Source organism: Lynx rufus, unplaced genomic scaffold, assembly GCF_022079265.1.
Source record: "Lynx rufus isolate CCGP_SWC_20201006 ecotype Redwood Valley unplaced genomic scaffold, mLynRuf1.p SCAF_9, whole genome shotgun sequence".
Taxonomy (NCBI): Eukaryota; Metazoa; Chordata; class Mammalia; order Carnivora; family Felidae; genus Lynx; species Lynx rufus.
This window is the reverse complement of record NW_025814897.1, coordinates 14,631,405-14,658,770: the sequence shown is the minus strand read 5'-3', so window position 1 is coordinate 14,658,770 and position 27,366 is coordinate 14,631,405. Positions and strand designations below refer to the sequence as shown.

Below are 27,366 nucleotides of genomic sequence, written 5' to 3'. Positions count from 1 at the left end.
GCAAAACCATCGTTGCGTTGGCGGAGGGACGCCGGACGTGGCTGCGCCCCTCGTCACCCCGCGGACGCGCTCTCGTGTCACCCCAGGCCGTTCTCACAGCTCTTCACCACTTCCGGTCCCGGCCCCGCCTCCTCAAGGCCTCTCCGTGCGTTTTGCGTTCAAGAATTTTGTCCCCAGCGCCGAGCCGTCTCTCCGCCCCCGCCGCTGCCATGGCGGCAGCTCCGCCGGTCTCCAAGGCCGAGTACCTGAAGCGTTATTTGTCTGGGGCAGGTGCCGGCGTCGATGGGGCCCCTGAGTCGGGTCGCAGGCGCCGCAAAAAGCGGCCGAAGCCTGGCGGGGTCGGCGGCAAGGGGTGAGTTGGCTCTGGCGGGGCGGGGCCTGAGGCGACTCGCCGCCCCTCTCCCCAACTCCGCCCTCGGCCGGCGCTTCCCCCTCTCCGGGCCGCCTGCCCCGCTCCTCGCAGGGCTCGTCCGGCCGGAGCCCGGAGCCCGGAGCCCCGCTCTGGCGCCCTGCGCACCCCTCGCAACCCTGGGCGGTATCTTCGACGTCTCCAGCCCGGCTGTAACTTTCCTCTTTTCCCGCCCTCGTAGCGTTCCGTCCACTCCAGTAGAGAATGAGTATCTTGCCTTGAGAATAATAGTGGAGCTCATCCAAAGCCTCCGTGTTTGGGTATTTAGGGCCCAGAACCTGTCTGTGGGGTTCAGCAATCCCAGGGACTCCGGTTCTGAGTGAGAGACCTATGCTTACTTCCTGTTGGTCTTCATAGTGTTGCTATTAACAGTTCTTGTCATGCACCAGATGCTGTTCTAAGTACTTTAGACGTAGATGAATTTATTTAAGCTTTATGATACTACCACGAAGTTGGTATTCTTAATATCCCCATTGTTCAAATGAGAAAACTTTGTAGCCCGCTGTACTGGGTTGAATAGTGCCCTTCCCCCCTTCATGTCCCCTCAGAGCCTCAGAATGTGACATTCTTTGGAAATAGTGCCTTTACAGGTGTAATTTGTTAAGATGTGCTCCTAGTGCATTACGACGGGTGCTAAATCCAGTATGACTGTGTCCTTTTAAGAAGAGGGAAACTTGGGCGTGGGGGGAGGCATAGGGAGAACACAGCCTTGTGAAGATGGAGGCTGAGATTGGACTGGGTGTAGGCTGCCACTAGCTAGAGTATGCCTGGGGCTATCCGAAGTCAAGGAAATGTCCTCCCTTAGAGCCTTCCCAGTGGGCATTACCTTGCAGACGCCTTGGCTTTAGACTTCAAGCCTCCAGAACTGTGAGGGAATAGTTTCTGTTGTTTTGAGCCACCCACCTTGTGGTACTTTGTTAGGCAGCCCTAGGGAACCAATATGCCCAGTTCCAAAGAACAAATCCATTTCCTTTCCTGATTTGTTTCTTGCCTATTCTCGCTTTCTGTCTTCCTGCCCTCCTGACTTGGGTGGATTCTTTGGAGACAGTGCCACGCAGTGAAACTAGCTTGAGCTTTGGAGTGACACCACAGTTTTGAGTCCGAGCTGTGCCACTTTGTGAGCTGTGTGGCTGTGGGCGGGACACGTCGTCTCTCTACGCCTGTTTCCTCATCCTTTTTTTTAAATTTTTTTTTTTTTCAACGTTTATTTATTTTTGGGACAGAGAGAGACAGAGCATGAACGGGGGAGGGGCAGAGAGAGAGGGAGACACAGAATCGGAAACAGGCTCCAGGCTCTGAGCCATCAGCCCAGAGCCTGACGCGGGGCTCGAACTCCCGGACCGCGAGATCGTGACCTGGCTGAAGTCGGACGCTTAACCGACTGCGCCACCCAGGCGCCCCATGTTTCCTCATCTTTAAAATAGAGTAATAATTGGAGCGTCTGGGTGGCTCAGCCGATTGAGCGTCCGACTTCAGCTCAGGTCGTGATCTCAGGGTTCGTGGGTTTGAGCTCCACATCAGGCTCGCCGTTGTCAGCCTGTCCTTACAGAGCCCACTTCAGATCCTCTGTCTTCCTCTCTCTGCCCCTCCCCCGCTGTGCTACCCCATAATAAATAAAAGAGAGTAATAATGATAGCATTTTATGGTTATGATTAGAGGTGTATAAAGTAGAGGTGCCTGGACATGTCAAGCGTCTGATTGTGGCTCAGGTCATGATCTCACAGTCGTGAGTTCGACCCCTGTCTTGGGCTCTGTGCTGACACCTCAGAGCCTGGAGCCTGTTTCAGCTTCTGTGTGTCTTTCTCTGCCCTTCCTCTGCTGGCACTCTGTCTCTGTCTCTCTCAAAAATAAACATCAAACAAGATTTAGAGATGTATAAAGTGATACTGGCTTTTCAAACAGAACTGTTCACATTATGGCAGTCATTGTTATTTATTTGGACTCTCCATGGTTTGTGTGACCGACGTTTATTCAGTACGCACTTGCTATGCCAGTTACTTCAGGGCGTTGAGGATATCCCTGTGAATGAGAAGGCCTAGTCCCCATTGTGGCGGACCTTATTGTTTAATGGGGATACAGGCTTTAAACGTCTAATTGCACAACGAATTGATTTATTTTCTTTGCATTAATGCAGTGAAAGTATTCCAAGGATGTGTAACACGGGTTCTTAGTTGAGGGAAATAAGGGGAGAAGTTAAGGAAGACATGCTCCGGGAAGTTAAATGTATGCTAGGATCTTAAGAATGAGTAAGAGTTTTCCAGTAAAGAACGAGAAGAGTAGGTCAGACAGAGGGAAGGAACTGCTTATGTGTAAACTGATGTGGTAAGGAATTTGGTTCATTCCAGGCACCAAAAGTGAGGTAGTGAACTTGTGGAGGCAGGGGTACCAGATGAAGTGGGCCATATAGGCAAAGACTGGACCTTGCAGAATCTTGTAGGATTTTGAGCTCTATGCTACAATCTGTAGTGTTTGTAGGCTGTTATCCAAGATTGATTCTTCTTTTTTGATTTTTTTTTTTTAACATTTAGAATGCGGATCGTGGATGATGATGTGAGCTGGACATCTATTTCCACCACTAAACCAGAAAAGGAGGAAGAGGAAGATGATGGAGATTTGCCTGTGGTATGTATCTTTTGAGTCTGTGATGAGGACTTTGAAATGCAAGCCTGTCTCTCAGTCTCCATTCCCGGTACAGGGTAGATTTATAAGGGGGAACGTTGAGGGCAGAAAAGGGGTGACACTTTTCAAAGAGCTATTTTTATTTATTTTTTTTATTTTTTTATTTTGAGAAAGTGAGAGAACACAGGAGGGGCAGAGAGAGAGGGATAGAGAGAGAATCCCACACAGGCTCTGCACTGTCAGCCTGGAGCCTGATGCAGGGCTCGAACCCATGAACCGAGAGATCATGAGCTGAGCTGAAGTCAAGAGTCAGACACTTAACTGACTGAGCCACCTAGATGCCTGTCAAAGATGCTTTAAAGTAGTCTTCTTTGATGATGCCTGTGCACTGTTTTCTTTGTTTATGGAGGGCCCTGTTAGCCTGGGAATGGGAACTAATCCCAGAGTGGCAAAATTTCTCAACATCAGCAATAGAATATGTTTACGATTAGCCATAGTTCAGTTTATCGGAATGTACCTTGCAAACAGTGTTCAGGTTCAGTTACAGGAAACTTATTTGCTCCTTGTTTTTCATTGATTCAGCGAAGTTTAAAATGGTATACTTTTGTCGAAGTATTGTGGATATGTAGGTTAATAAAACCTAGTGTCTGTACTTTAGAGATGATACCCTAGATGGGAGACAGAATTTCAAATAATTTCAACAATGTGATAAATGGTGGAGAGACATTTCACATACGTACCAAGTGCTATTAGAGCACAGGGAAAGTGGCACATTTTTTTATTCTCCTGGGAGATTCTATCAAGGAAGTAAATAAATATCCAAACTGAGTTTTGAAGGATGAGTAAGAACCAAGTGGGCAAACGGATAGGCAAATAATCTTGAATTAGTACCGTCATGGAAACTTTGCTGAGAAACAAGGTGAAAAGGAGAGCTGTTCTTGGGCTGTATTGCACTAAAGTTGTAAAAATGAATTCCTGATGAGTATATTGAATGTTGATGTCCAGCATATTCTGTAGTACATCATCTAAGAGAAAATTTATCAGTAATTAGAAGGGAAATAGTGGGGTGCCTGGCTGGCTCAGCCAGTAGAGCGAGTGGCTTTTGATCTTAGGGTTTTGAGTTTGAGCCCCGTGTTGGGTGTAGAGATTACTTTAAAAACAAAAGAAAAGGAAGAAGGGAAGTAGTGATCATAAGTGACCAATTTAGTTTCAGTCAGAACCAGTCAATTAATGTTTACAAAATTTTTTTTATGTTATAAAAGCAATACATAATTTTTTAAATGTTTATTTTTATTTTTAAGTAATCTCTACACCCAGTGTGAGGCTCAAACTCACAACCCCCAGATCAAGAGTCATGTGTTCTACTGACTGAGCCACCTAGGCACTCCAAAAGCAATACATATTAATTGTAGAATATTTGGAAATTATAAGAAAGTTTACAATTCTGAAAATAATACAATAATCACTTATACTGTGACTATCCAGAGATGGCAACTGCTCCCATTTGGATGCCCGTCTCTTTAATCCATAGATAATACAGACTTCTGTTTTATTTATTTTTTAAGATATAATTGAGATCATACTGAATTATGGTTTTGGAGCTTGCTCTTTCATTTAATAATATGTTGTGAATACTTTAGTGAGACTTTAAAATATTCTTTGAGAATGTGATTTTTAGTGGTTTCAGTGGTAGTTCATTGTATACATTAATTTAACCTGTTCTCTTACTGGACGTATGGATTGTTTTCTGTTTTGAAATATAGCGCTTTGAGAAGCCTCTTGTGCATAAATCATTGTAGAAATCTGTTTATTTCTTTATCCCCACAAAGTGGAATTAATAGGTTAGAAAGTATGGTCCTTTTGAGCTGTATTCTTTTTTATTTATTTATTTATTTTTTTTTAATTTTTTTTTTTCAACGTTTATTTATTTTTGGGACAGAGAGAGACAGAGCATGAACGGGGAAGGGGCAGAGAGAGAGGGAGACACAGAATCGGAAGCAGGCTCCAGGCTCTGAGCCATCAGCCCAGAGCCTGATGCGGGGCTCGAACTCACGGACCATGAGATCGTGACCTGGCTGAAGTCGGATGCTTAACCGACTGCGCCACCCAGGCGCCCCTGAGCTGTATTCTTGTATTGTTTTCCAAACGGTGGTACCAGTTTCTCCTTCCCCTACAGTTGTTTGAGAATGCCATTTTCCCCATTTCTTCATCAATACTGGAGCATTATTTACAACAACAGAAATAATAGTGAACTTACGCCAGTTTGCAGGTGAACAATGGTATTGTTTCTTAGAAAAATGGTGAATAATTTTTTTCCTATGTTTATAGGGCATTCGTATTTTGTGAATTTTTTGGTATTTTTTCCATTGTTTAGAAAGTTGGACTTAAAATTTTCTTTCATTGATTTGGTGTTTATGTAATACAATATATTACCTGTCTTACCTGTTATAGATATATTTTATTATTTGTTTTTTCATTTATAGTAGTTTTGACATTTAAAAATTTTAATTTCTTTTTTTTTTTTTTAGAGAGAGCCCGGTGGCTTTTTTTTTTTTTTTTTCAACGTTTATTTATTTTTTGGGACAGAGAGAGACAGAGCATGAACGGGGGAGGGGCAGAGAGAGAGGGAGACACAGAATCAGAAACAGGCTCCAGGCTCTGAGCCATCAGCCCAGAGCCGGACGCGGGGCTCGAACTCCCGGACCGCGAGATCGTGACCTGGCTGAAGTTGGACGCTTAACCGACTGCGCCACCCAGGCGCCCCTAAAAATTTTAATTTCTATAGTCAAGTCTGTTAATTTTCCTTTACGATACTGTCTTTTGCTCTTATGATTGCCTTAAAACCTGAACGAGGAAGGCTTTAGCTCCACTCCTCTCTACTCTGGTTAAAACAGGTCTTGATTATTGAATTCATTTTTGTTACTGTAAGACCATCGCCACCACTAGTAACAATGGCAAAATAATTAGGACAAGTACGATAGCAGTGGGAGCACAAGAATAATACGTGTAATTTATTGAGCATTTACCATGTCCCAAGCTGCTTAGCTTACATGAATTAGCTCACTGAATCCTCATAGCAATCCTTTGAGTCCTTTCACAAATGAGGAAATTGAGGCTTAGAGAAAATAACTTGCCAAAGGCTGCACACATTTTCAGTGGCAGAGCTGGTGATTAGATCTCAATTCATCTTGCTTGAATTCAAGCCTGTGCTTTTATTACCTGGTGAGATATCTCAAAACCAGGTTACTTGAGGAGTGATGCAGAGAAATAGAGGTGAATTATGACCTGGGTTTGGATTTCAGTTCTGCCACTTGCTGGCTTGTGACATTGAGAAATTTACTTATCTCCTCTGAGTCTTAGTTTGTTCTTTATTAGTGTGGAACCTTTCTTTGCAGGCCTGTTGTGAGGATTGAGTGAGATAATATAAGTAAACCCCAAACACAGTACCTGGCACATGGTTGCTACTCTTGAACTAGAATTTATTACACCAGCCATCTTTGACAGTCTGTTTTGTGGAAAGGGCATCAGTTGCATCAGGGTCAGAACTAGGGTTACTGGAAAGAAGTTACAGGAAAGTCGGTACAGGTCCAATAAAACTAAGGATTTTCTAGCACTGCCCTCAAATACAATGCACTATCTTGTAATATAATGAGTTCCCTGTCTGTAAATTAATTGGGTCCCTGTCAGGGAGGGACTGGGTGAGTGGTCATTTATCAAGGATACAAGAATATTCCAGATTTGTTTGGGAATTTCGATGATCTGAAATGTTTTTATCCCTTAAAGATTCTGTGATTCTGTGTACTTCTTAATGATTTCTTTTGGTTGGATTTAAGAAGATCTGTCATTGTGACTACCTCTGACAACAAAGGTTTCATAAGGAGCCTGAAGCCCTTGATGAGTGATAGGAGTGCCAGGGAGCCGGCCTGTATTGTCACTCTGGATATAACATAAAAGTAGAAAGGTGAAAGGAATTTAGCTTTCAGCTTCCCTGGGGCAGTTGTGCACCTGACAGGTTGATAAAGAAGGTTTGTAATGAAGAAGTTCACATTTGGAGGAAAATTGATTAGTCAGAGAAAGATGTATAATTAAACTATCCAGTGACAATCAGATAAACATCTCATAGGACAAACATAACTGAGGACCACTACATATTTCTACATGTTTCTTCATGGCTGTTTTGGACTCGTGTGTGCCGTGTGCGTTGAGAATGGGAATGGTGATAGCTTTAGGTTCCCGAAACAGTAGTGCTCCTTGCCTGGATCCTGTGGATTTTCTCAACGTAAGTTGTCCTAACTCTGACAGGTGGCTGAGTTTGTGGATGAGCGGCCAGAAGAGGTCAAGCAGATGGAAGCCTTTCGTTCCAGTGCCAAATGGAAGCTTCTAGGAGGTTAGTTTCAACAGTAGATAAATCTAAATTTCCCATTTATAGGGCAAGCCTTTTTTTTTTTTCTCTACACTTTTTTTTTTAGAGGAGTATATAGGTTGTTTTAGTGTGTCCTTAATCCTGAAAAATACAGTGCGAAAAAGAATTCAGAACTTCTTCGGAGGTAGCAAGACATGGGAACTGAGAGACCAGGTGTCCCATTTTCTCTTCTATTTCGGCATTAGTTAGGGTTACTAACTTAGGTTACACATAAGTCAGGAAGTGACTTATGTGGGGGCCTTGCAGTAACCACTGACCTCTGGCCCAAATAGGAGAGCACTTAGTATGTAGTTAAGTCTTTCTTCGTTCTTCCTTTAAACATGGGTATTTTGCAGTGCATTATCCTCCACTTGCCCACTGTGTACCCTCTCCCTAGGCTAATAATTTAACTCCCTATTTAAAAAGTTTTTGAGTTCTTTGAGAATGGACAAATGACATTTGTTTGTCATGTCTTGAGTGGAGATAAGACCTGTTCTTTTAAAAAAAAATTTTTTTTTAATGTTTATTTTTATTTTTGAGAGAGAGAGACAGAGAGACAGAGTGCAAGCAGGGGAGGGACAGAGAAAGAGGGAGACACAGAATCCGAAACAGGCTCCAGGCTCTGAGCTGTCAGCACAGAACCTGATGAAGGGCTCGGACTCACGAACCGTGGGATCTTGACCTGGGCTAAAGTCCGCCGCTTAACCGACTGAGCCACCCAGGTGCCCTGACAAGACCTGTTCGTAATTGGTTTGGTCTTTCTCCCACCTAGCATAATCAGGAATCTTGCTGCTGTATAGCCATTTAACTCTAGTTTGCTCTCAACACTTGTTCCTTTTTCATACATGCAGAGTAGTAGACGAATTAACTCCTAAACAAGATTTGTTCTTTCTGTTTTATATTTTGTGCTTATGTTAATTATCCTACAATTCTGATAAGAAAAACATGCATAACAAAAGTGACTGTTGGTTATAGGTTAGTGATCACTATTGCCTCAGTTACTTTTCAGTATATTATTATTATGTTCTGTGAATTAAAATTTTATTATCAGTATGTATTCTTTTATCCGAATCTTGTTCACTCTTACTATTTTGTTTTTCTCTGTGGGTGTGTTTCTAATCTTTTCCATAATCCTTTTTTCTTTTTTCTTTGTTGTTATTTATTGTTTTTTCCACAGTCCTTTTTTCAGAGAGAATCTTCAGGTCTCCATATTTATAGGTCTAGGAAGAGATACCGAACCCCCACCCCATCACCCTTGAATAGTTGTTTTCTTCTACTTAAGTCTCACTGCTCCATCCCCATTTGTCACTGGAAATATCCTCTTTGGTCTCTGATTCTTACTTCCTTTTTGTAAATATCATGGAATTTATCAACGCCATGGATTAGATTTGCTGTCAGGTGTCCCACAGATATCAGTACTTTTCTCTGAGTGGTGATTGCAATCAGATAGGACTATTTCCCAAAGTAAAGGAGTTGACTTGGTTTAATTCATCCACTTAGCAAGTATTTATTGGGTCCTACCGAGCATTTATTTGAATTTGGGATGTGGAGCTCAATGACAAGAAATACTGGATTTTGGAAATGTCCTGAGTTGCTGTAAACATTTCATTCTCTTATACCTTTGAAAACTGGAAGTTTCAAACTCTTTCCTCAGCTACCTAGTTTAAAAAATTGCACATGGACTCTACAGTCAAACAGATCTGGAATGGATCCTCTATCACTTATTAGCAGTGTGACTTTGGCAGTAGGACTTAGTGTTTCTGAGTATCAACTTCTTCATCTATAAAATGGGATAACAGTATTTATCTTTCAGGCTTGTGAGAATTCAGTGAGGGAATCCATATAAACCATGGACTTGTAATACGTGATCAGGAAATGCTGATCCCTCTTTTTTTCTGGTGCTCTCCCCCCCAGTAAAGAGCACAGTGACATTGATCAAATAGTTAATTACATTTCATTTTGATGCGGCACAGGCTTAGTCAGTCTGCATTTTGAAAGAAGAGTGAGTATAAACTGTGTGTTACCTAGTCTAAATATCAGTAGGAGCCTCTGACTGGGAGCTCTGCACAGGCACAGTTTTGGGAAGAGCATTGGATTGAGAGAGGATCAGGGTGTTAGCCTATCTCTTCGTCTTAGTGGCTGTGACCTTTGGTAAGAAATCACTCAGCTCCTTGGAGCCTCTGTTTCACATGTCTGTGAAACAAGGATACCTGCCCAGTGTACCTTAAAAGGTATAATATGAAAAATGCATTTAAATGGCTCGTTAGACAGATAGGAGAGGTTATTTATTTTTTTCTTTAAAACATTTTTTTAAATGTTTATTTTTTTTTTTTTAATTTTTTTTTTTCAACGTTTATTTATTTTTGGGACAGAGAGAGACAGAGCATGAACGGGGGAGGGGCAGAGAGAGAGGGAGACACAGAATCGGAAACAGGCTCCAGGCTCCGAGCCATCAGCCCAGAGCCCGACGCGGGGCTCGAACTCACAGACCACGAGATCGTGACCTGGCTGAAGTCGGACGCTTAACCGACTGAGCCACCCAGGCGCCCCTAAATGTTTATTTTTGAGACAGAGACAGAGCATGAGTGGGGGAGGGGCAGAGAGAGAGGGAGACGCAGAATCTGAAGCAGGCTCCAGGCTCTGAACTGTCAGCACAGAGCCTGATGTGGGGCTCGAACTCCACGAACTGCGAGATCGTGACCTGAGCCAAAGCCAGACACTTAACCGACTGAGCCACCCAGGCACCCCTAGGAGAGGTTATTTTTAAGGTATTCATGAGTGAATGCTGGTTTATTGCCCCTAAGCAGAAGATTTCTGAGTAGTTTTGAGATGTTTGCTCCTGGGCCATCTTTTGAAACTTTGCATATCAAGGGTGAATAGGGCATTTGTGGGGATCTTACTTTTGCTATTTGTGTTTAGGTCACAGTGAAGATCTGCCCTCACACAGACACTTCCGTCGTGACTCCCTGGATTCATCTCCCCCAAGGAGGGTCCGTCACGACACCCCGGACCCATCTCCCCCGAGGAGGGTCCGTCACGACACCCCGGACCCATCTCCCCCGAGGAGGGTCCGTCACGACACCCCGGACCCATCTCCCCCCAGGAGGGTCCGTCACGACACCCCGGACCCATCTCCCCCCAGGAGGGTCCGTCACGACACCCCGGACCCATCTCCCCCCAGGAGGGTCCGTCACGACACCCCGGACCCATCTCCCCCCAGGAGGGTCCGTCACGACACCCCGGACCCATCTCCCCCCAGGAGGGTCCGTCATGACACCCCGGACCCATCTCCCCCCAGGAGGGTCCGTCATACTTCTCTGGATCCTTCTCCCCTCAGGAAGCCTCATCGTCATTCTTCAGGCATGTCTCCTAGGAGAACCCATCATGACACACCAGATTCATCTCTTCCTAGGAGGGCCTGTCACAATTCCTCAGATAGCTCTGTTCCCAGAAGGGCTCAAAATAGCTCACCTGACACATCTCAACCTAGAAGGACTTATGACTCCTTGGACACATCGCAGCTCAGGAGGGCCCATCATAACTCCCCTGATTTGGCTGCTAGTGTCCCTCATTCACTGCCCAGACCCAAAAGCAGTAAAGGCCCAGAGAGAGCTTCTAGGAAAACTTCTCCACATTCGAAGGGGCCGGGACCATCTCACACATCAATCCCAAAGAACAGCAAATATGAGTATGACTCGGACCGCTCTCCTCCACGAAAAAAGCGAGCAAAATCCCATAAGCATGATTCTAAAGGTAAGCATTTGATTGTTCATAGAGGGACTTATTCTGAGTGCTTTCTTTTGGACCTTTTACTTCTTGCGGTCTTTAGAAATGAGAACGGCATTTCTTTGGAGAAGTTTTAAAAACTGTAGGGAAATGAGGAGAGGTTGGGCTGAGGAGAGTTAAAATTTACAGTGGCAAGGGGGACCTTTTTTTTTAGTTTATTTTTATTTTAAGGGGGGAAGGGGCAGAGAGAAAGAGCGCATGTGCGAGAATCCCAAACAGGCTCCATGCTGTTAGCACAGAGCCTGACATGGGACTTGAACTCACGAACCTTGAGGTCATGACCTGAGCCAAAACCAAGAGTGGGACGCTTAACCAACTGAGTCACTCAGGCACCCCAAGGAAGACATTTTTATATATTTTTTTGTTTTTTCTCCCTACCCCATGTGAAAATACAACATGTTTGATGTAGAAACTTCAGAGTGTATAGAAACGTACAAAGAAGCAGAAGAAAGGTACAAAATTCATTGAAAGCCATTTGCTCTCAGTGTTGTGGCCAATGTTTTTTAAAGCCTTTTTCTATTCATTTTTTTATATAGTTGAGCCCTTTCTATGTAGTATATACATGTTATATGTGTAATCTTGCCTGGTTTATTCACTTAATGTTACCTTCGCCGTGTCATAAATTAACGTGGTCTTTATTGGTGTTCTGTTACCTAAATGTACTTAACCATTTCCCTAATAGTGCATATTTTAGGTTATTTATAAATTTTGTTTTTATAATTTTAAAATGAACATCCTTGTAGATAAATCATTGCTCCATTCTGGATTATTTCCTTATCTACTTTTAGATAGATTTCCTGGAAATTTAAGTACTTCTAGATATGTTTCCTGGGAAACAAAGTAGAAATTGATTTGTTGGTTAAGGGGCATGTATGGTTTTAAGACTGTGGATACCCATTGCTTCTTTGGGAGGTGATTTGTGATGTTTCTGTCTACAACTCAGGCCTGTGCAGTGAGATTTGTTTACTCACTAGGTACTGTTTTCATTCATTTTTTAAAATAGTTTTTACTGTTTTATTCTTGAGAGAGAGAGAGAGAGAGAGAGAGAGAGAGAGAGAGAGAGACAGCATGAGTGAGGGAGGGGCAGAGTGAGAAAGGGACACAGAATCCGAAGCAGTCTCCAGGCTCTGAGCTGTCAGCAGAGAGCCCGACGTGGGGCTTGAACTCACGAGCCGTGAGATCTGACCTGAGCCGAAGTTGGACACTCAACCGACTGAGCCACCCAGGCGCCCCTGTTTTCATTCTTAAATAAAGTATATTGTTATCTTTTAGTCTCTGACATCACAGTGTATTCTAGGCAGTTGTAACTTTTGCCACAGCCCTGAGATCTGAGTGTGAGTTGTTTCTCCCATTCTGTGCTCAGATAAATATGACATAGGTGAGTATGTTGAGACCTCACATGCTAGTCACAGTCACTAGTAACTTGGGAATAGAACCCCACATCCTGCCTATTGGTTGTAAAAGTTGTGTCTGACTCTGCTCTTTTCCCATGTCATCTGTACTTGTGTTTAGGATAGTGATAGCTGTTTAGAGGAGGACCAAATGAATATTGGACATTAGCTTGATAAGTTCCGTTTTTAAGATTCCACCAATGGGATTAAAGACTTTATTTTTTAATTTCTAGACTCTTCCCCCAGCCATAGGAAATTTCATACAAACTCTTCGCCTAGGAGATATCAGAGTCACATGTTGGACTCTTCCTCCTACCCAGATGATAGTCGGAAAGCCTCTGATTCAGATCTTTCTCCTCCACGGCAAAAGCAGAGTTCAGGGCACAAAAATTCTGATTCAGATCTGTCACCTCCACGGAATAGACCTACATACCGGAGCTCTGATTCTGACCTGTCTCCACCAAGGAGGAAACAGAGGGCCAAATCTTCTGATTCCGATCTGTCTCCACCTCGAAGGAGTCAGCCTCTAGGAAAGAAGGTAGGAATTTTCAGGAGCCATACCTTCTTTTAGAGTGACTGCTCTTTTCTATTTCTGTACAAGTTTCAGAGATATAAACCAGAGAGGGAGGGGGTAGCTCCTGGTAGTAGAGTAAATCTATTGCAGAGTTACCTCTGGAGCTCTTTGCTCCTTCTGAAGGCAGGACTGCCTATGACCCATCCCGGATGAACTTGCAAATACCAGTTCCTAAGTAGCTTCTGACTTTATATCCTCTTTATTCCACAAATGTCATTTTTTAATGGGTCCGGAAAAACTTCCTATTTTCTCATGAATAAACTGAGAGCTGTAGTTTACAGAGTAGAGTTTGGAGCACAAACTTTGTGTTAATCGGATGACATTCAAATCCTCCTGCTTCTGCTTACTGTCTATGAGATTTGAGCAAGATATGTGAGATCTCTAAACCCCAGCTTCTTCATCTGTAAAATGGGGATAATAGTAGTATATACTTCATGAGGTTATTGTGAGAATTAAATTAGCTTGTATAAGTAAAACTCTTAGCACAGTGCCCAGAAAGAGTCAGACTTTAGTGTAAGCAATTGATTGTTTTAAATTGGACTACCAGTCTCCATTTGCAGATCTTAAGAGACATTTAGAATATAAAATTACTTTTACGAATCATACCACCTGGGAAGTCTGTGTTTTATTTTAAATCTGTGATGAAGCATGAATTACCCAGAACATCTGCATGAACTTGGAGCAGTTGTTTTGTAAAGCACCCCAGTGCTAGGAAAAGAATCTTATTCCAGTGAGTTGGTTAAGAAACAGAATAATAGAGCCTGTAGTATGCACATTTACCTCCAACCCAGACTTTTCAGGCAAGTCTCCTCTGTAGCCCACATGGTCCTGGCAGCCTGTCCCTGGCCCAGGAAGTAGGGTTCTTCTTTCCTGGGAAACAGAGTGAGGTCTGTGTTGCAGCTGGACCCCTTGACATTTTACGTATCTGTTTACTTCATGGATAGTTTCATATTAAATTAAGCACATTGCTTAAGGATACCACAATACACTATATACTCCGTTTATGCATTGGTTGGTTATCTTGCTATGAAATAGGGTTTAGTAAGAAGGTTTGATTTGGTCACAACTTGTCATTATCCTGAAATATATCCACAACTGAGGGACCTTAGACTTCCTTGAGTTTGTAGTTTAAATGGAATATTTTATTAGTGTGGGTCTCCACTGAAGGGCTTAGAGCTTGATACAGGCTTCTGATCAGGTGACCTGAGAATGTGTCTTCATGTATGCAGTTTATACACTGAAAAGTCAGAACTATTTAGATGCTTAGCTTTTTCTTTAGTATTTTGTTAGTTTGTGTTTGTGTTTATTCTTCAAACTTGGTAGTACTATTAATTTGCCATGAAGTTCAATTTTATTTCTTTTTTATTTTGTGAATCTTGTGGTCGATAATGAGAATACAAAGTTGGAGTCGTTTGGTTTGGTTATTGCTCATCGTTGGGCAAAAATGCACCTGTCTACCCTGGAGCCTGCTGCTACATCGTCTCATTAATGTTGGATGCTCCCTTTTCCATTGCATAGGCTGCTCACATGTATTCTGGGGCAAGAACTGGGTTGGTGTTAACTGACATACAGCGAGAGCAGCAAGAGCTCAAGAAACGGGACCAAGAAACTACGGCGTTTGAAGGTAAAAGTGAAAATGCAGAGACCAGTCGAGGCTCATGTACATTTTATTTTATTTATTTATTTTTTTTTAAATTTTTTTTCAACGTTTTTTATTTATTTTTGGGACAGAGAGAGACAGAGCATGAACGGGGGAGGGGCAGAGAGAGAGGGAGACACAGAATCAGAAACAGGCTCCAGGCTCTGAGCCATCAGCCCAGAGCCCGACGCGGGGCTCGAACTCACGGACCGCGAGATCGTGACCTGGCTGAAGTCGGACGCTTAACCGACTGCGCCACCCAGGCGCCCCTGATTTTATTTTTTTAATGTAACTTATTGTATCTGATATTTTAAACTTTTAATTGAGATCAAATTTCAGCTCTGGTTTTATGCATTATTTTAACTTCTTAGTGGTCCCAAGTGGTTCTTTTCTTTCTTGACAAAGGTTAGTTAGACATTGGTAGGAGCTACTTGTAGTCTGGCTGCAAAAATTTTTATTCAGCATCAGAATCCCACGTTGATTTCAACTGTTAGAATATTATTCCCAATTCTGATACCTGGGTGTTTATCTTTAAAAGTATAATTTTCCTTTGCAGCTGAATTCCAATATGCTGAAACTGTATTTCGAGATAAGTCTGGTCGTAAGAGGAATTTGAAACTGGAACGTTTAGAGCAAAGGAGAAAAGCAGAGAAGGACTCGGAGAGAGAGGAGCTGTACGCTCAGTGGGGAAAAGGGTAAGAGAACCACTGAAACGGAGAACAAGACTGTGCTGACTGGAGGAGGTCATTCTCTACTTTTCTGACCAGTGAGTTAGTTCGTTGTGCCTTCACAGCTGTTTCAGGAATGGAAGGTTCAGTGTGCTCGGTCTCCCTCCTAAGATACTGGGGTACTCCACACTTGGCATTGGTATTCTAGTTTTGCTCTTTTCAATATTTGGCCGACGCTGCTGGGAAAAGGAAGTTCCCCAAATGCAGCAGTATGGTCCGCTCAGTGTGAGAGTGCAAATGTTAAACGGGACAGCATACACTCTTGGTTCTTTTTGCCCAGGCTTGCCCAGAGCCGGCAGCAGCAACAAAATGTGGAGGATGCAGTGAAGGAAATGCAAAAGCCTCTGGCGCGCTACATTGATGATGAAGATCTGGATCGGATGCTGCGAGAACAGGAAAGAGAGGGGGACCCCATGGCCAACTTTATCAAGAAGAATAAGGCTAAGGAGAACAAGAATAAGAAAGGTGAGCCTTCTGGGATTCATCAGAGATGAAGGTGACTTGTGTAAAGAGAGATAGTCTTTAGCTTGATGATACATAGTCAGGTGCAGAGAAGGCTCTCCCATACAGTTTTTTAGGTTCCTTGTATTTGGAAATTTGCGTTCAGCTCACTAGAGATTTCTGTATAAAATTTTTGTTCCCACTGCCACCCGACTCTGGATTGAGTTATATAGGTAACTAACTTCTCCCTCTCTCCTCTCACCAGTGAGACCTCGCTACAGTGGTCCTGCCCCTCCTCCCAACAGATTCAATATCTGGCCTGGATATCGCTGGGATGGAGTTGACAGGTAAGCCTGAGTATTTCCTACATTTTTGTATTCTTTTCCATCTGACCCTAACCTTTCCTAGCCGTTCTTACATCACTCTACACTCTGCCTCATTTTCTGTTCTAACCACAAAGTTAATAATATGCAGTTTGCTTGCTTCTGTTTCTGAGGTCCCCAAATCCCATTTCCCATGCTTAAAATATTCTTCCTCCTTCTCCGTTTTTCCTTTTCGAAGTGTTTTTTTAAAGCTCTGGACGAACAGCTCTGCTGCTTCCAATGGGATACCCTTTGTTGTTGACATTGGTCACTTCTAGAGATATTTTCTAAGGTTTAGTGGGGATGAGTGATGGGCGGTAGTCTGGAGTCTTTCGTATGTTGTATCTTTAAAAATGTAGCCCTTGAACCTTCTCTTCACTGACTTAGGAATGAGTTACTTACGATATCTCCCTGACCCCTACGGCCAGCATCTGTACCCATTTACTCTAACTTACTGTCTGTTGTGTGCTTCTGTTCAAAATCTGCTCCTCTGTTTACATGGTAGATCCCATCTCCTCTTGCCTACAGAAGGACATTGTTCTAGCGTTTACCATAGTGGTTCTCAAACTTTCTGATCTCAAGACCCCTTTATACTTGAGAACCCCAAACAGCTTTTGTTTATGTGGTTTATATGTATTAATATTTACCTTATTAGAAATTAAAATTTTTTTTTTTTAACGTTTATTCATTTTTGGGACAGAGAGAGACAGAGCATGAACGGGGGAGGGGCAGAGAGAGAGGGAGACACAGAATCGGAAACAGGCTCCAGGCTCTGAGCCATCAGCCCAGAGCCTGACGCGGGGCTCGAACTCACGGACCGCGAGATCGTGACCTGGCTGAAGCCGGACGCTTAACCGACTGCGCCACCCAGGCGCCCCTTACCTTATTAGAAATTAAACTGAGAAGTTTAAAAAGTTTATTAATTAGTTCATTAAAAATATAATAAAGCCATTACGTTAATATAATTAGCTATATTTTTTAAGAAAAATAACTGTTTTCCAAACAAAGAAAGTAGAAGAATGGCATTGATTTACATTTTTGCAAATCTTATTAATGTTTGGCTTAATAGTCGATAGCAGGATTCTGCATTGAGTCTGTTGCAGTTTGTTTAGTTGGAGTATTGAAAGAAAGTTTAGCCTTAGAAAATTCAGCTGTGGGGCACCTGGGTGGCTCAGTCGGTTAAGCGTCTGACTCTTGATCTCGGCTCAGGTCGTGATCTCAGGGTCATGAGCACAAGGCCTGCATTGGGCTCCGGGCTGGGCATGAAGCCTACTTTAAAAAAAAAAAAAAAAAAAAAAAAATCAGCCTTATACATAGGTTGTTAGAAAAGGAAGGTGTGTTATATTTTGTACTACACAGAAATTCAACAGGTGATAGTTTCTTAAAGGTGATTTATAACATGGAGTCTGAAACCATATCAAAGAACTTTTAATACTGTTACATTAAAATTGTTTTTTGTTTTTGTTTTTGTTTTTTTTTTTTTACTTTGTAGGGATCTTTTCCCAGTGCGTGAACATCATGTGCTGGTCATTTGGAAAATAGTGGTTTGCTGAGTTTTTCAGACCTGCCAAATGTTGACATTTTTCGTTATACAACATCAATGATTTGTATTTGTTAACGTTACCTCTGATCTCATCACCAAAATCTTAATAGGAAGCTAAAGTTTATGGTGGCGGATCCAAGTGTATTCAAATTCTAATTTATGCTTAAAGTCTTGAATTTTATCATTGGTGACAAGTATCAGTTGTTACTGAAGTTAAAGCTTTTTGTACAATAACTTTTTTGTAGAATCCATCAGATTTTGTACCTAGAGGATCAGGTCCTCTGTGAATATAGAGTTTTACTTCTTCCTTTCCGATCCAAATGCCCTTTGTTTCTTTTTCTTACCTTAATTGTAGTAACTAGAGCTTCAGTGCAGATGTTGAATAGAAGTAGTAAGAACAGACATCTTTGCCTTCTTCCTAAATCTTAGGAGAACAACAGTCAGTGTTTTACCATTAAATATGTTGTAAGCTATAGGTGTTTTTGTAGATTCCCTTCGCTGAGTTGAGAAGGTTCCTTTCTATTCCTAGTTTGCTGACAGTTTTGTTTTTTTTTTTTTTCCAGAATGTGTGTTGGATTTTGGTTCATTCTTTGATCTATTAGTTAGTTATTTAGGAATGCATTAATTCCAAACATTTAGACTTCTGTAGTATCTCACCATTATTGATTTCCAGTTTAATTCTGATGAGGTCAGAGAATATCCTCCATAATATTTTGATCTTTTGAAATGTATAAGATGTGTTTTATGGCCCAGTATATGGTTGACCTTGGTGAATAGTCCATTTGCATATGAGGATAATATGTATCCTGCAGTTGTTTGGGGGAGTGTTTTGAAAATTAATTTTTGTATTTTTTTAAACATAAACTTTTTGTTTTGGAATAATTTTAGATTTATAGAAAATTTGCAGATAGTATAAAGAATTCCTATACACTCCTCATCCAATTTTATTATCATTCATTGCATTACCATGGTACATTTATTTATCAGAACAACATTGGTATGTTGCTATTAATGTACCAGATTTTACTTGGATTTTACTAGTTTTTTCCACTAAAATCCTTTTCTGTTCAGGATCCCACATTGCACTTAGTTGTCATTTCTCCTTAGTCTTCTCTGGTCTGTGACAGTTTCTCAGTCTTTCTTTGCTGTTTGTCACCATGACAATTTTTTGGAATATGGTCAGTTATGTTGTAGAATGTCCCTCAAAGTGGGTTCATTTGATGTTTTTCTCATGGTTAGACTGGGGTTATGGGTTTTTGGAAAGAATGCCACAGTGGTGGCATGCCCTTCTCATCACATCATTTAACCGGTACCTGGTAACAACAGGACATCCCTAGTGTTAACCTCAGTCACTTGGTTCAGCTGTAGTGAGTGTTTGCCAGGTATCTCCATTTTCGTTATTCTTTTCCCCCTTCCGTACATACTTAGTTCTCTAGAAGTGAGTCACTGAGTTTAGCTTGTACTCAAAAGGTGACCTGTAGGTGGCATAGCTACATTTATTATTTGGGCTTTTTCTGTAGGGATTTGTTTTGTCACCCCATTTGCTTAGTCAGTTATTTATTTATATCAGTAATGATTCATCCAATTTTATACTGGATTGTAATCCAGTAGTATGTTATTTATTTTGTTATTTATTTAAATAAATTGTTCTGTTCTTTAGCTACTGGGAATTCTTTAAGGTGTCCCTTTTGCATGCCCTGTCCTTTTATTTTTTGAGTACTCTCTGACTTTCTGATACTGCAAGATGCTCCAGGCTCATCTTGTATGTTCCTTGTCCCAGCCCTAGAATCAGCCATTTCTCCAAGCAGCCCTGGCTGCTTTTAATGGATAATGGTATTTAGAAACCAAGATCTGACTGCTAGAAGTACTTGTTACTGGGGTGTCATTGTTTCTAGGCTATGCCAGCAGACAGAGCTAGGTAGTACATGTCTAGTAATTCATGTACACACACATATTTGTTATTTCTGTACCTACTTATCTGTATGTATGTGTCTGTATATGTACATGTTTATGTATACAGATACGTAAATATGAGTTCATACTAATGTTGACTCTAGTGGAGTATTACCTTTTATTCTAGCTTGTCTGTAACTTCTCTCTCCAGCATTGAGAAACCTAGCACCCCCATGTACCGTCCATTTTGCTCATCTCTGTATACGTGTAAAACAGTTTCAGAATTGAGGGATTCAGGAGTAAGAAACAGATTTCCAACAAAAACATAGTGTAGTTACTTTTGTTACTACCCTTATAATTTCTAGTGAAAGAACCATTTTCCAACTGCCCTGCCCCAGTACTGTTATGTCATACATTTGTAATATAGATTCATTTGTCATAGTTCCTGTCTATCCTGGGATCTCCTGACATCCTGGGTGATTTTTCCTTTTTATAGTTTGCTTATGTTAGTGTTTATTTTTTATTGTGTATAGTTCTGTGGGGTTTGACAAATGCATGGAGTCATTTATTCACCACCCTACTACTGTATGGAACAGCTACATCATCCAAAAATTTCCCCTGTAAGTCCTGTTTTAGTCAGTTACACTTTGTCCACCAAACCCTTGTGATGAGTGCTCTGCTTTCTGTTCCTATGTTTTGCCTTTTTCAGAGTGTCACAGGAATGGAATCATACAATATGGAGCCTTTTGAGTCTGACTTCTTGCACTTAGCAAAATGCATGTAAGGTTTATCCATGTTCTTGCATGAATATCCCATTATGTGGCTGTATAAGTTTGTTTATTCCCCAGTTGAAGGACATCTTCAGTTTTTAGCAACTATGAATAAAGCCACAGTAAACATTTGTGTATAGATTTTTATGTGGACATAGTTTTCAGTTCATTTGGGTAGATACCCAGTGATTGCTGGAATATATGGTGAGATGATGTTGAACTTGATAAGAAACTGCCAGTTGTTTTCTAATGTGGCTATACCATTTTTTGTTACACCAGAGAATGAGGATTCCTGTTGCTCCATACCCTTGCCAGCCTTTGGTATTGTCAGTGTTTTGGATTTTAGGTGTGTACATTTAGTATTGAATTTTAATTGCTCCGTTATCTGTTTAGCTAAACCTCTCTGCAGTTTTCTTTTTTAGTGTTTGCTCTAAGGATTACAGTATGTATCTTTAACTCATCACAGCCTACTGGGAGTTTATAACTGTACTGTTTCACATAAAATACACAAACCTTGTATGTAATGCTGAGGTTCCACTTACCCTCTGTTCTATGTGCTATTGTTGTCATATATATTACATAAATGGTATAGACTCCACAATATAGTGTTCTAATTTTTTTAAAAAGTTTATTTATTTTGAGAGACAGAGAAAGCATGGGTATGGGTGGGTAGAGAAGGAGAGAGCGAATCCCAAGTAGGCTGTGCATTGTCAGTGCAGAGTCTGATGTGGGGCTTGAACTCACAAACTGTAAGATCATAATTTGAGCCCAAGTTAGATGCTTAACCGACTGAGCCACCCAGGCACCCCTCCAGTGTTCTAATTTTTTATTTACAGTTATTTAAAAAGAAAACTGAAAAAACAACAAAATATATAAGTGTTAATATTTAACTCATGTATTTACCGTTTCTGGTGCTCTTTTTTTTTTTTTTCTTTAAACAACTTTTATTATTCCTTTAGTGTAGGATTATTGGTGACAAATTCTCTGTTTTTGTTGATGTGAAGATGTCTTTATTTCACCTTTAATTTTTAAAAACTTTAGTTTTGAAATAATTTTAGATAAGAACTTGAAAAATTAGTACAGTGTGTTACAGTGTACCCTTTACCCAGCTTCCCCCAATGATGATCTAACATAACCATAGTACATTACCAAAATAAGGAAATTGACATTGGCACAATTCTATTAAATTAAAGACATTTTTCTCACCTTCATTTCTCAAGGATAGTTTTACTGATGTATTGTTGGAGGAGGTCATCAAGATGACATTACCACTGGTTGACCCAGAAGCTGGACCCAGGCAATCAGAGGCCTCTTACCCGCTCCCTTGTCCTTGGAATGTGTGTCCTGCCTACCCTTTTCAAGGACGTAGCCTTGAAAGAGTAAGGTGTTATTGAGACCACCTGGGCCAAATATGTGGCTGAATCCAGTTAAGGCCTCTGTATAAGTTTTTGAGATTCGCCAGGTGGCTGCCCAAGAGAGGCTTCATATGTAAGTTCCCTTGCCTATTAAACTTGCCCCCTATCAATGTGGAGTGGCCTGCCTCTTTTTTTTTTTTTGTTCTCTCCTTGCCCTCCACGTACTGGGGCCAATTTCAGACTTCCCCCAGGAAGCTCACAAGGTTGTGAACCAACACATAGAACTCTGGATTGATAGTATCAGAATTCTGTGACAGTTTTGTCAACCCTTTAAGAAAGTTTCATCATTTTCTGGCCTCCACTGTTTCTAATTAGAAGTAAATCCTTAGTCCTCATTTATTTTATTGTTACTCCCTGCCCCACATTGTAATATATTGTTTTTCTCTGGCAGATTTTTCTTCTTGTTTTAGGTTTTTAGCCAGTTTATCATGTACCTCAGTGTGGTTTTCTCTGTATTTATCCTGCTTTGGGTTTGTTATGCTCTCTGGATCTTTAAATTCATGTTATTCACCATTGGGAAGTATTTGGGTATTTTTTCATCAGTTATTTTTTCTGAACTACTGTTTCTTCTTCTCCAGTTACGTTATTTTCCACCACTTAATATTATTCCGCAGAGCCCTAAAGTCCTGTTCATTTTTCTAGCATCATTTTTTCTGTCTGTTCTTAAGGTCAGATAGTTTCTGTTGATCTGTTTTCCACTTCATTGACTTTCTGCCATCTCCAATCTATTAAGCCCACACAGTGAATTTTTTGTTTCAGCTAGTTTATTGTATTTTTCAACTCTAGAATTTCCATTTGATAGTTTGTATTTCTCTGCTGAGATTTTCCATCTGCTCATTCATTATGAGACATTTCCCTCTTCCTTGAGAATATTTATAATTGGTGCTTTGAAGTCCTGTTTGCTCATTGTAACATTTGGGTCACCTCAGGATTGGTTTCTATTAATAGCCTTTTCTTGAGTTTGATTACATTTTACTATTCCTTGACATATCTGGTCATTTTTTAACATATATTGGATACTGTAAGTGATACATTGTCAGAACTTTGCAGTGGGCAGCAGCTACAATTTCCGCTCAGTTCTTTCAATTTCTAGCTGCTGCTTTTTCACTGGGCCCAGTGTGGTTCCCCTGTGCAAGCACAGTTTAGCAGTTAGCCAAGGATTTAGGTGCTGTTTGTGTGTACATTGCAGAGTTCATCTGTTTTGTAGCTTCCTCCCCTTCAGAGTTTCCTTCCTGATTTTCCAGCTGCTCTGCCTTCTTTGCACTGATACCTCAAGCTAATAAGCCTGTGACTTTCTGCCTCCATGAGCTGTGCAGACCGGGAAGTGCCCTCTGGCAAAAAGCTCACAAATCTTTTTACAAATGGACTCATCCAGGTTCTGCCTGCTTTTGGTCACTTTCCCATGCCTTCAAAGAATTTTAGATACTTGCACTTTCATATTTTGTCCAGACTTTATAATTGCTGTCTGAGAATAGAGTAGTCTGCTCAAGTTCCTCTGCTGTGACTGAAATCCATTGCCCCACCTCCTATGGACCTGAGGCATTGTCTTCTGTCCCCCAAGCTGCCATCAAAATCTGAGGCTCTAGTTCCTGATACTGGGTATCCTCAGGGTGGCTGTGGTTTCAGGCTAGCTTACTACTTTGGTTTGCAGTTCACTGGATATAGGCTCTTTGTTTGGTAGCAGGACATTTTTTAGAATGCTGATTTGTCTTATAGCCAGAAGTGGATCTTTTTATAGCCACAACCCTAGAGATTTTCTCTGCTACACTGAGGCCATCCTTTTTTTTTTTTTCTATTTAAAAAAAAAAAAAAATTCTGGACCCACACTCAGAACTCTCCCTGACCTAGTATTTTCTTGATATCTGATTTGTCTCCAGCTCTCCCAGGAGTTTTCTTCCACTTAGCATTTTTTCTGACATCGTTCCTTTTAGTTCCCTTTCTCATTTTTGTTTTCTTTCTCATTATTCACTCTTTCGTCACCTCTTTTAGTTTGTCTGGTTTTGGCCCATTGCAAGTGAACATTTCTAGAACATGTCTGTAGTTGGAAAAACTCATAAGGTCAATTAATCTAATCCCATTATTATTTAAAAGACAAGCAAGGCCCAGATAAATTTAACTACTTACCTAGAGTTATTTAGCTCACCTGAAAAAGCTGGAATTAGAATCCTGGGCTCCTGGTGCGCCTGGATGGCTCAGTCGGTGAAGTGTCCGATTTCGGCTCAGGTCATGATCTCACGGTTCGTGAGCTAGAGCCTCGCATCGGGCTGTGTGCTGACAGCTCAGAGCCTGAAGCCTACTTCAGATACTGTGTCTCCCCCTCTCTCTGCCCCTCCCCTGCTCGCACTCTGTCTCTCTCTCTCAAAAATAAATAAAAACATTAAAAAAAAATTAAAAATCATGGGCTCCTGATTCTATAGTCCAAGGCTTTTCTACTGTGCGTTCTCTTGTGGTTTGTTTTTTTGATTCTGTGGGGTTTGGTTTGTTATTCATATGTCCTTCGTCTGTATGATCATATTAGTGTTGGTTCTCTTAAGTACTTATTCCCCAGGGCAAAAAACAGTGGTTTCCTTGGTGCTCTAGAATACCCTGCATGCTTTTGAGGTTAGAGATGGAGCTGTTTGTAGTAAGCTTCCCTTCCTAAAACACTCTGTTATTCATCCTACTCATCCCTTAGGGAGGGTGTTAGGCAAGAGGGAAGGAAGCCTGTTCTCTCCATCAGTTCAGTAACACTTAGCAAAGATGTGATTACCTGAGGCAGCTGTGTACCAGCTGCTGGGCTCTCACAGGTAGTGATAGTCCCTAAGCTTAGGAACTTACTTTCCATCTAGAGCAGAAAGACAAGTAAATAATTTCAATACTACTTGCTAGTATTAGTATAGAGGATTTTCAGGGTGCTTGGGAGCACAAAGGTAGGGTAAATTCAGCCTTGGGAGAGTGCGGTTAGGGGAAGCTTTCTAGAATATACATGAGCTTTGTCTTAAGGGATATCAGTCACCAGCCAACATAAGAAGAGGAAGGAGGTTGAAGTGCGAAGTCATAAGGGTATGGGACATCATAGTGTTATGGGGGGGCAGTCATAAGCAGTTTGCTACTGTTGGAGAGCATGAGGTGTGACGTGGAGTGTATGTGATAGATTGGAAAGGTAAGCAGGGGTCTCGTCACAGTAGGCTTTAGAAGCATTTGTGATGAGTGTGGTCTTCACCCTAAAGGCAAAGGAGGGCCCTTGAAGGAATAACAGCAGCTTTGTATATTAGATAGATGAATCACTAAGGCAGTAATGGGAAGCATTTGAAAGGCACACATCTGGAAGTGGAGAGACAAGGTAAAAGGCTATTGCAGTAGGTCAGGGTAAAGGAGGTGGAGTTCTGAACTGTAGGGAAGTGTTCAGGGATGAGGTGTCAGGACCTGGTGGCTGACTTGGGCAGAAGGAGAAATCACTGGATTTGACAATAGGGAAGGTCACTGGCGGCCTGAAAGAGAGCTAACTGTGGCATGGTGAGACAAAAGCTAGGTTCCAATGTGTTAAGGAGTGAATGAAAAGTGAGGAGGTGTAGACAGTGAATACAAGCTCTTTTAAGAAGTTCAATTTAAAGTCCCCAGCTGCATTAGCCCTTTAGCAAGAGAGTTGGCCTGTCCTCTGAAGCTTTGAATCCAGGCATTGACTTCCCGTCTGTAGCTATGAAAGTCCCAGGTGGCATCTTCTTCCAGTAGGGGGCCATTTCATCTATATTGAAAATCTGTTTAGTGTAACCACCTTCACTGACTGTCTTAGGTAGCTAGATCTGTTAGATAACTTGCTGCAGCTTTACACTGGCACTTGCTGTTTCACTCAAACTTTTATGTTATGGAGACAACTTCTTTGCTTAAATCTCACGAACCAACCTCTGCCAGCTTCAAACTTTTCTTCTGCAGCTTCCCCACCTCTCTTAGTCTTCACAGAATTGAAGAGACTCAGGGCCTTGCTCTGGATTAAGCTTTGCCTCAAAGGAATGTTATAGCTGGTTTGATCCCCTATCGAGACCACTCAGACTTCCTCCATATCAGCAGTAAGGCTGTTTTGCTTCCTTATCATTTGTGTTTGTTGGAGTAGCACTTTTAATTTTCTTCAGTAACTTTTCCTTTGCATTTACAAGTTGACTGACTGGCGCAAGAGGCGTAGCTTTTAGCCCATCTTGGCTTGCAACTTGCCTTCTTCACTGAACTTAGTCTTTTTTCTAGCTTTTGACTTAAAGCGAGACGTGTGATTCTTTCTTTTCCTTGAACCCTTACAGGCCAATGTAGGGTCATTAATTGGCTTAATTTCAATATTGCTGTGTCTCAGAGAATAGGCTGGAGGAGAGGGAGAGAGATGGGGGAGTGGCCGGTCAGTGGAGCAGTCAGAACACACACAACATTTATCAACTGAGTTTGCTGTCTTATATGGATGCATTCGTGGCACCCCAAAACAGTTGACAATAGTTTCGTTAAAGATCACTGATTAAAGATCACCATAACAAATAATGAAAAAATGTGAAATATTGCAAGAGTTACCAAAGGGTGACCCAGAGGCACGAAGTGAGCAAATGCTGTTGGAAAGTGGCACCAATAGACTTAATTGATGCATGGTTGTCACAGATCTTCAGTTGGTAAAAAATACATTCTGCGAAGTGTCGTAAAGTGAAGTGCAATTAGAGAGGTGCCTGTAATAAGAATTCACTAAATGTTGTGTAATGAATGGATAAATTATAAGATGTAGACATCAGCTGAGAGGGAGTTGGGCCTGTAGAGTAGTAAATGTTTGAAACAGTTGTCAAAAGAGTGGCAGAAGGGTCTGAATAAGAACTAATAAAAGGATGAATGATGTATTTTGGCTTTTTGATTCTATTGCATATGCCTTACATATTTTCACATGACTGCCTTACTTTCCTCCTTATCTATTAGGTTGTGAACTCTTCTCTTTTTTCACAAACGAATGTCCAGTTCAGGATTCTGGCTGATCAGTGTCTCTTGATTGCAGATCCAATGGATTTGAACAGAAGCGCTTTGCCAGGCTTGCCAGCAAGAAGGCGGTGGAGGAACTTGCCTACAAGTGGAGTGTTGAGGATATGTAACTTTTCTGAGGCTGTGGGGCGGCTGTGGGTTGTGGTAGTGGACATAGGGCAGCCAGACATCGAGCTGTAACAGCTGTCTATGCTAGTAATCAGGGTCCACACAGACCAGCAACCTGAACGCCAGTTTTGACTACAGAAGAATATTTTGAGACCTGATGTTTGGACTGAGGCACCTGTACTTCTCAGGTGTTCCAACACTGGCGATTGCTGGCCTTCAGAGGAAGCATTGCATTTTCAGTGTCCCAGAGTTTGTTCTTGGTTAGGGTTTTTCTTTTTTAATAAACATACATTTATTTTTTCACAA

General features: G+C 41.6%; 1 protein-coding gene across 1 annotated transcript; it reads left to right on the top strand.

Annotated features, from left to right (window-relative positions):
* The first annotated feature begins 182 nt into the window (after positions 1–182).
* BUD13 (BUD13 homolog) lies at positions 183–27,366 on the top strand. Its single transcript, XM_047070870.1, has 10 exons — positions 183–352; positions 2,938–3,031; positions 7,331–7,415; positions 10,350–11,183; positions 12,841–13,145; positions 14,700–14,805; positions 15,377–15,515; positions 15,829–16,013; positions 16,255–16,336; positions 26,969–27,366. The coding sequence occupies exons 1-10, from the start codon at positions 210–212 to the stop codon at positions 27,060–27,062; spliced, it is 2,067 nt and encodes a 688-aa protein (XP_046926826.1). The 5' UTR covers positions 183–209; the 3' UTR covers positions 27,063–27,366.

Excerpts from the sequence above, each read along its gene's own strand:
- BUD13 (XM_047070870.1), top strand. The coding sequence starts at position 210 with ATGGCGGCAGCTCCGCCGGTCTCCAAGGCCGAGTACCTGAAGCGTTAT. Across the intron at positions 7,416-10,349 it reads CAAATGGAAGCTTCTAGGAG|GTCACAGTGAAGATCTGCCC; the intron begins GTTAGTTTCAAC and ends ATTTGTGTTTAG. Across the intron at positions 14,806-15,376 it reads AGAAACTACGGCGTTTGAAG|CTGAATTCCAATATGCTGAA; the intron begins GTAAAAGTGAAA and ends TTTCCTTTGCAG.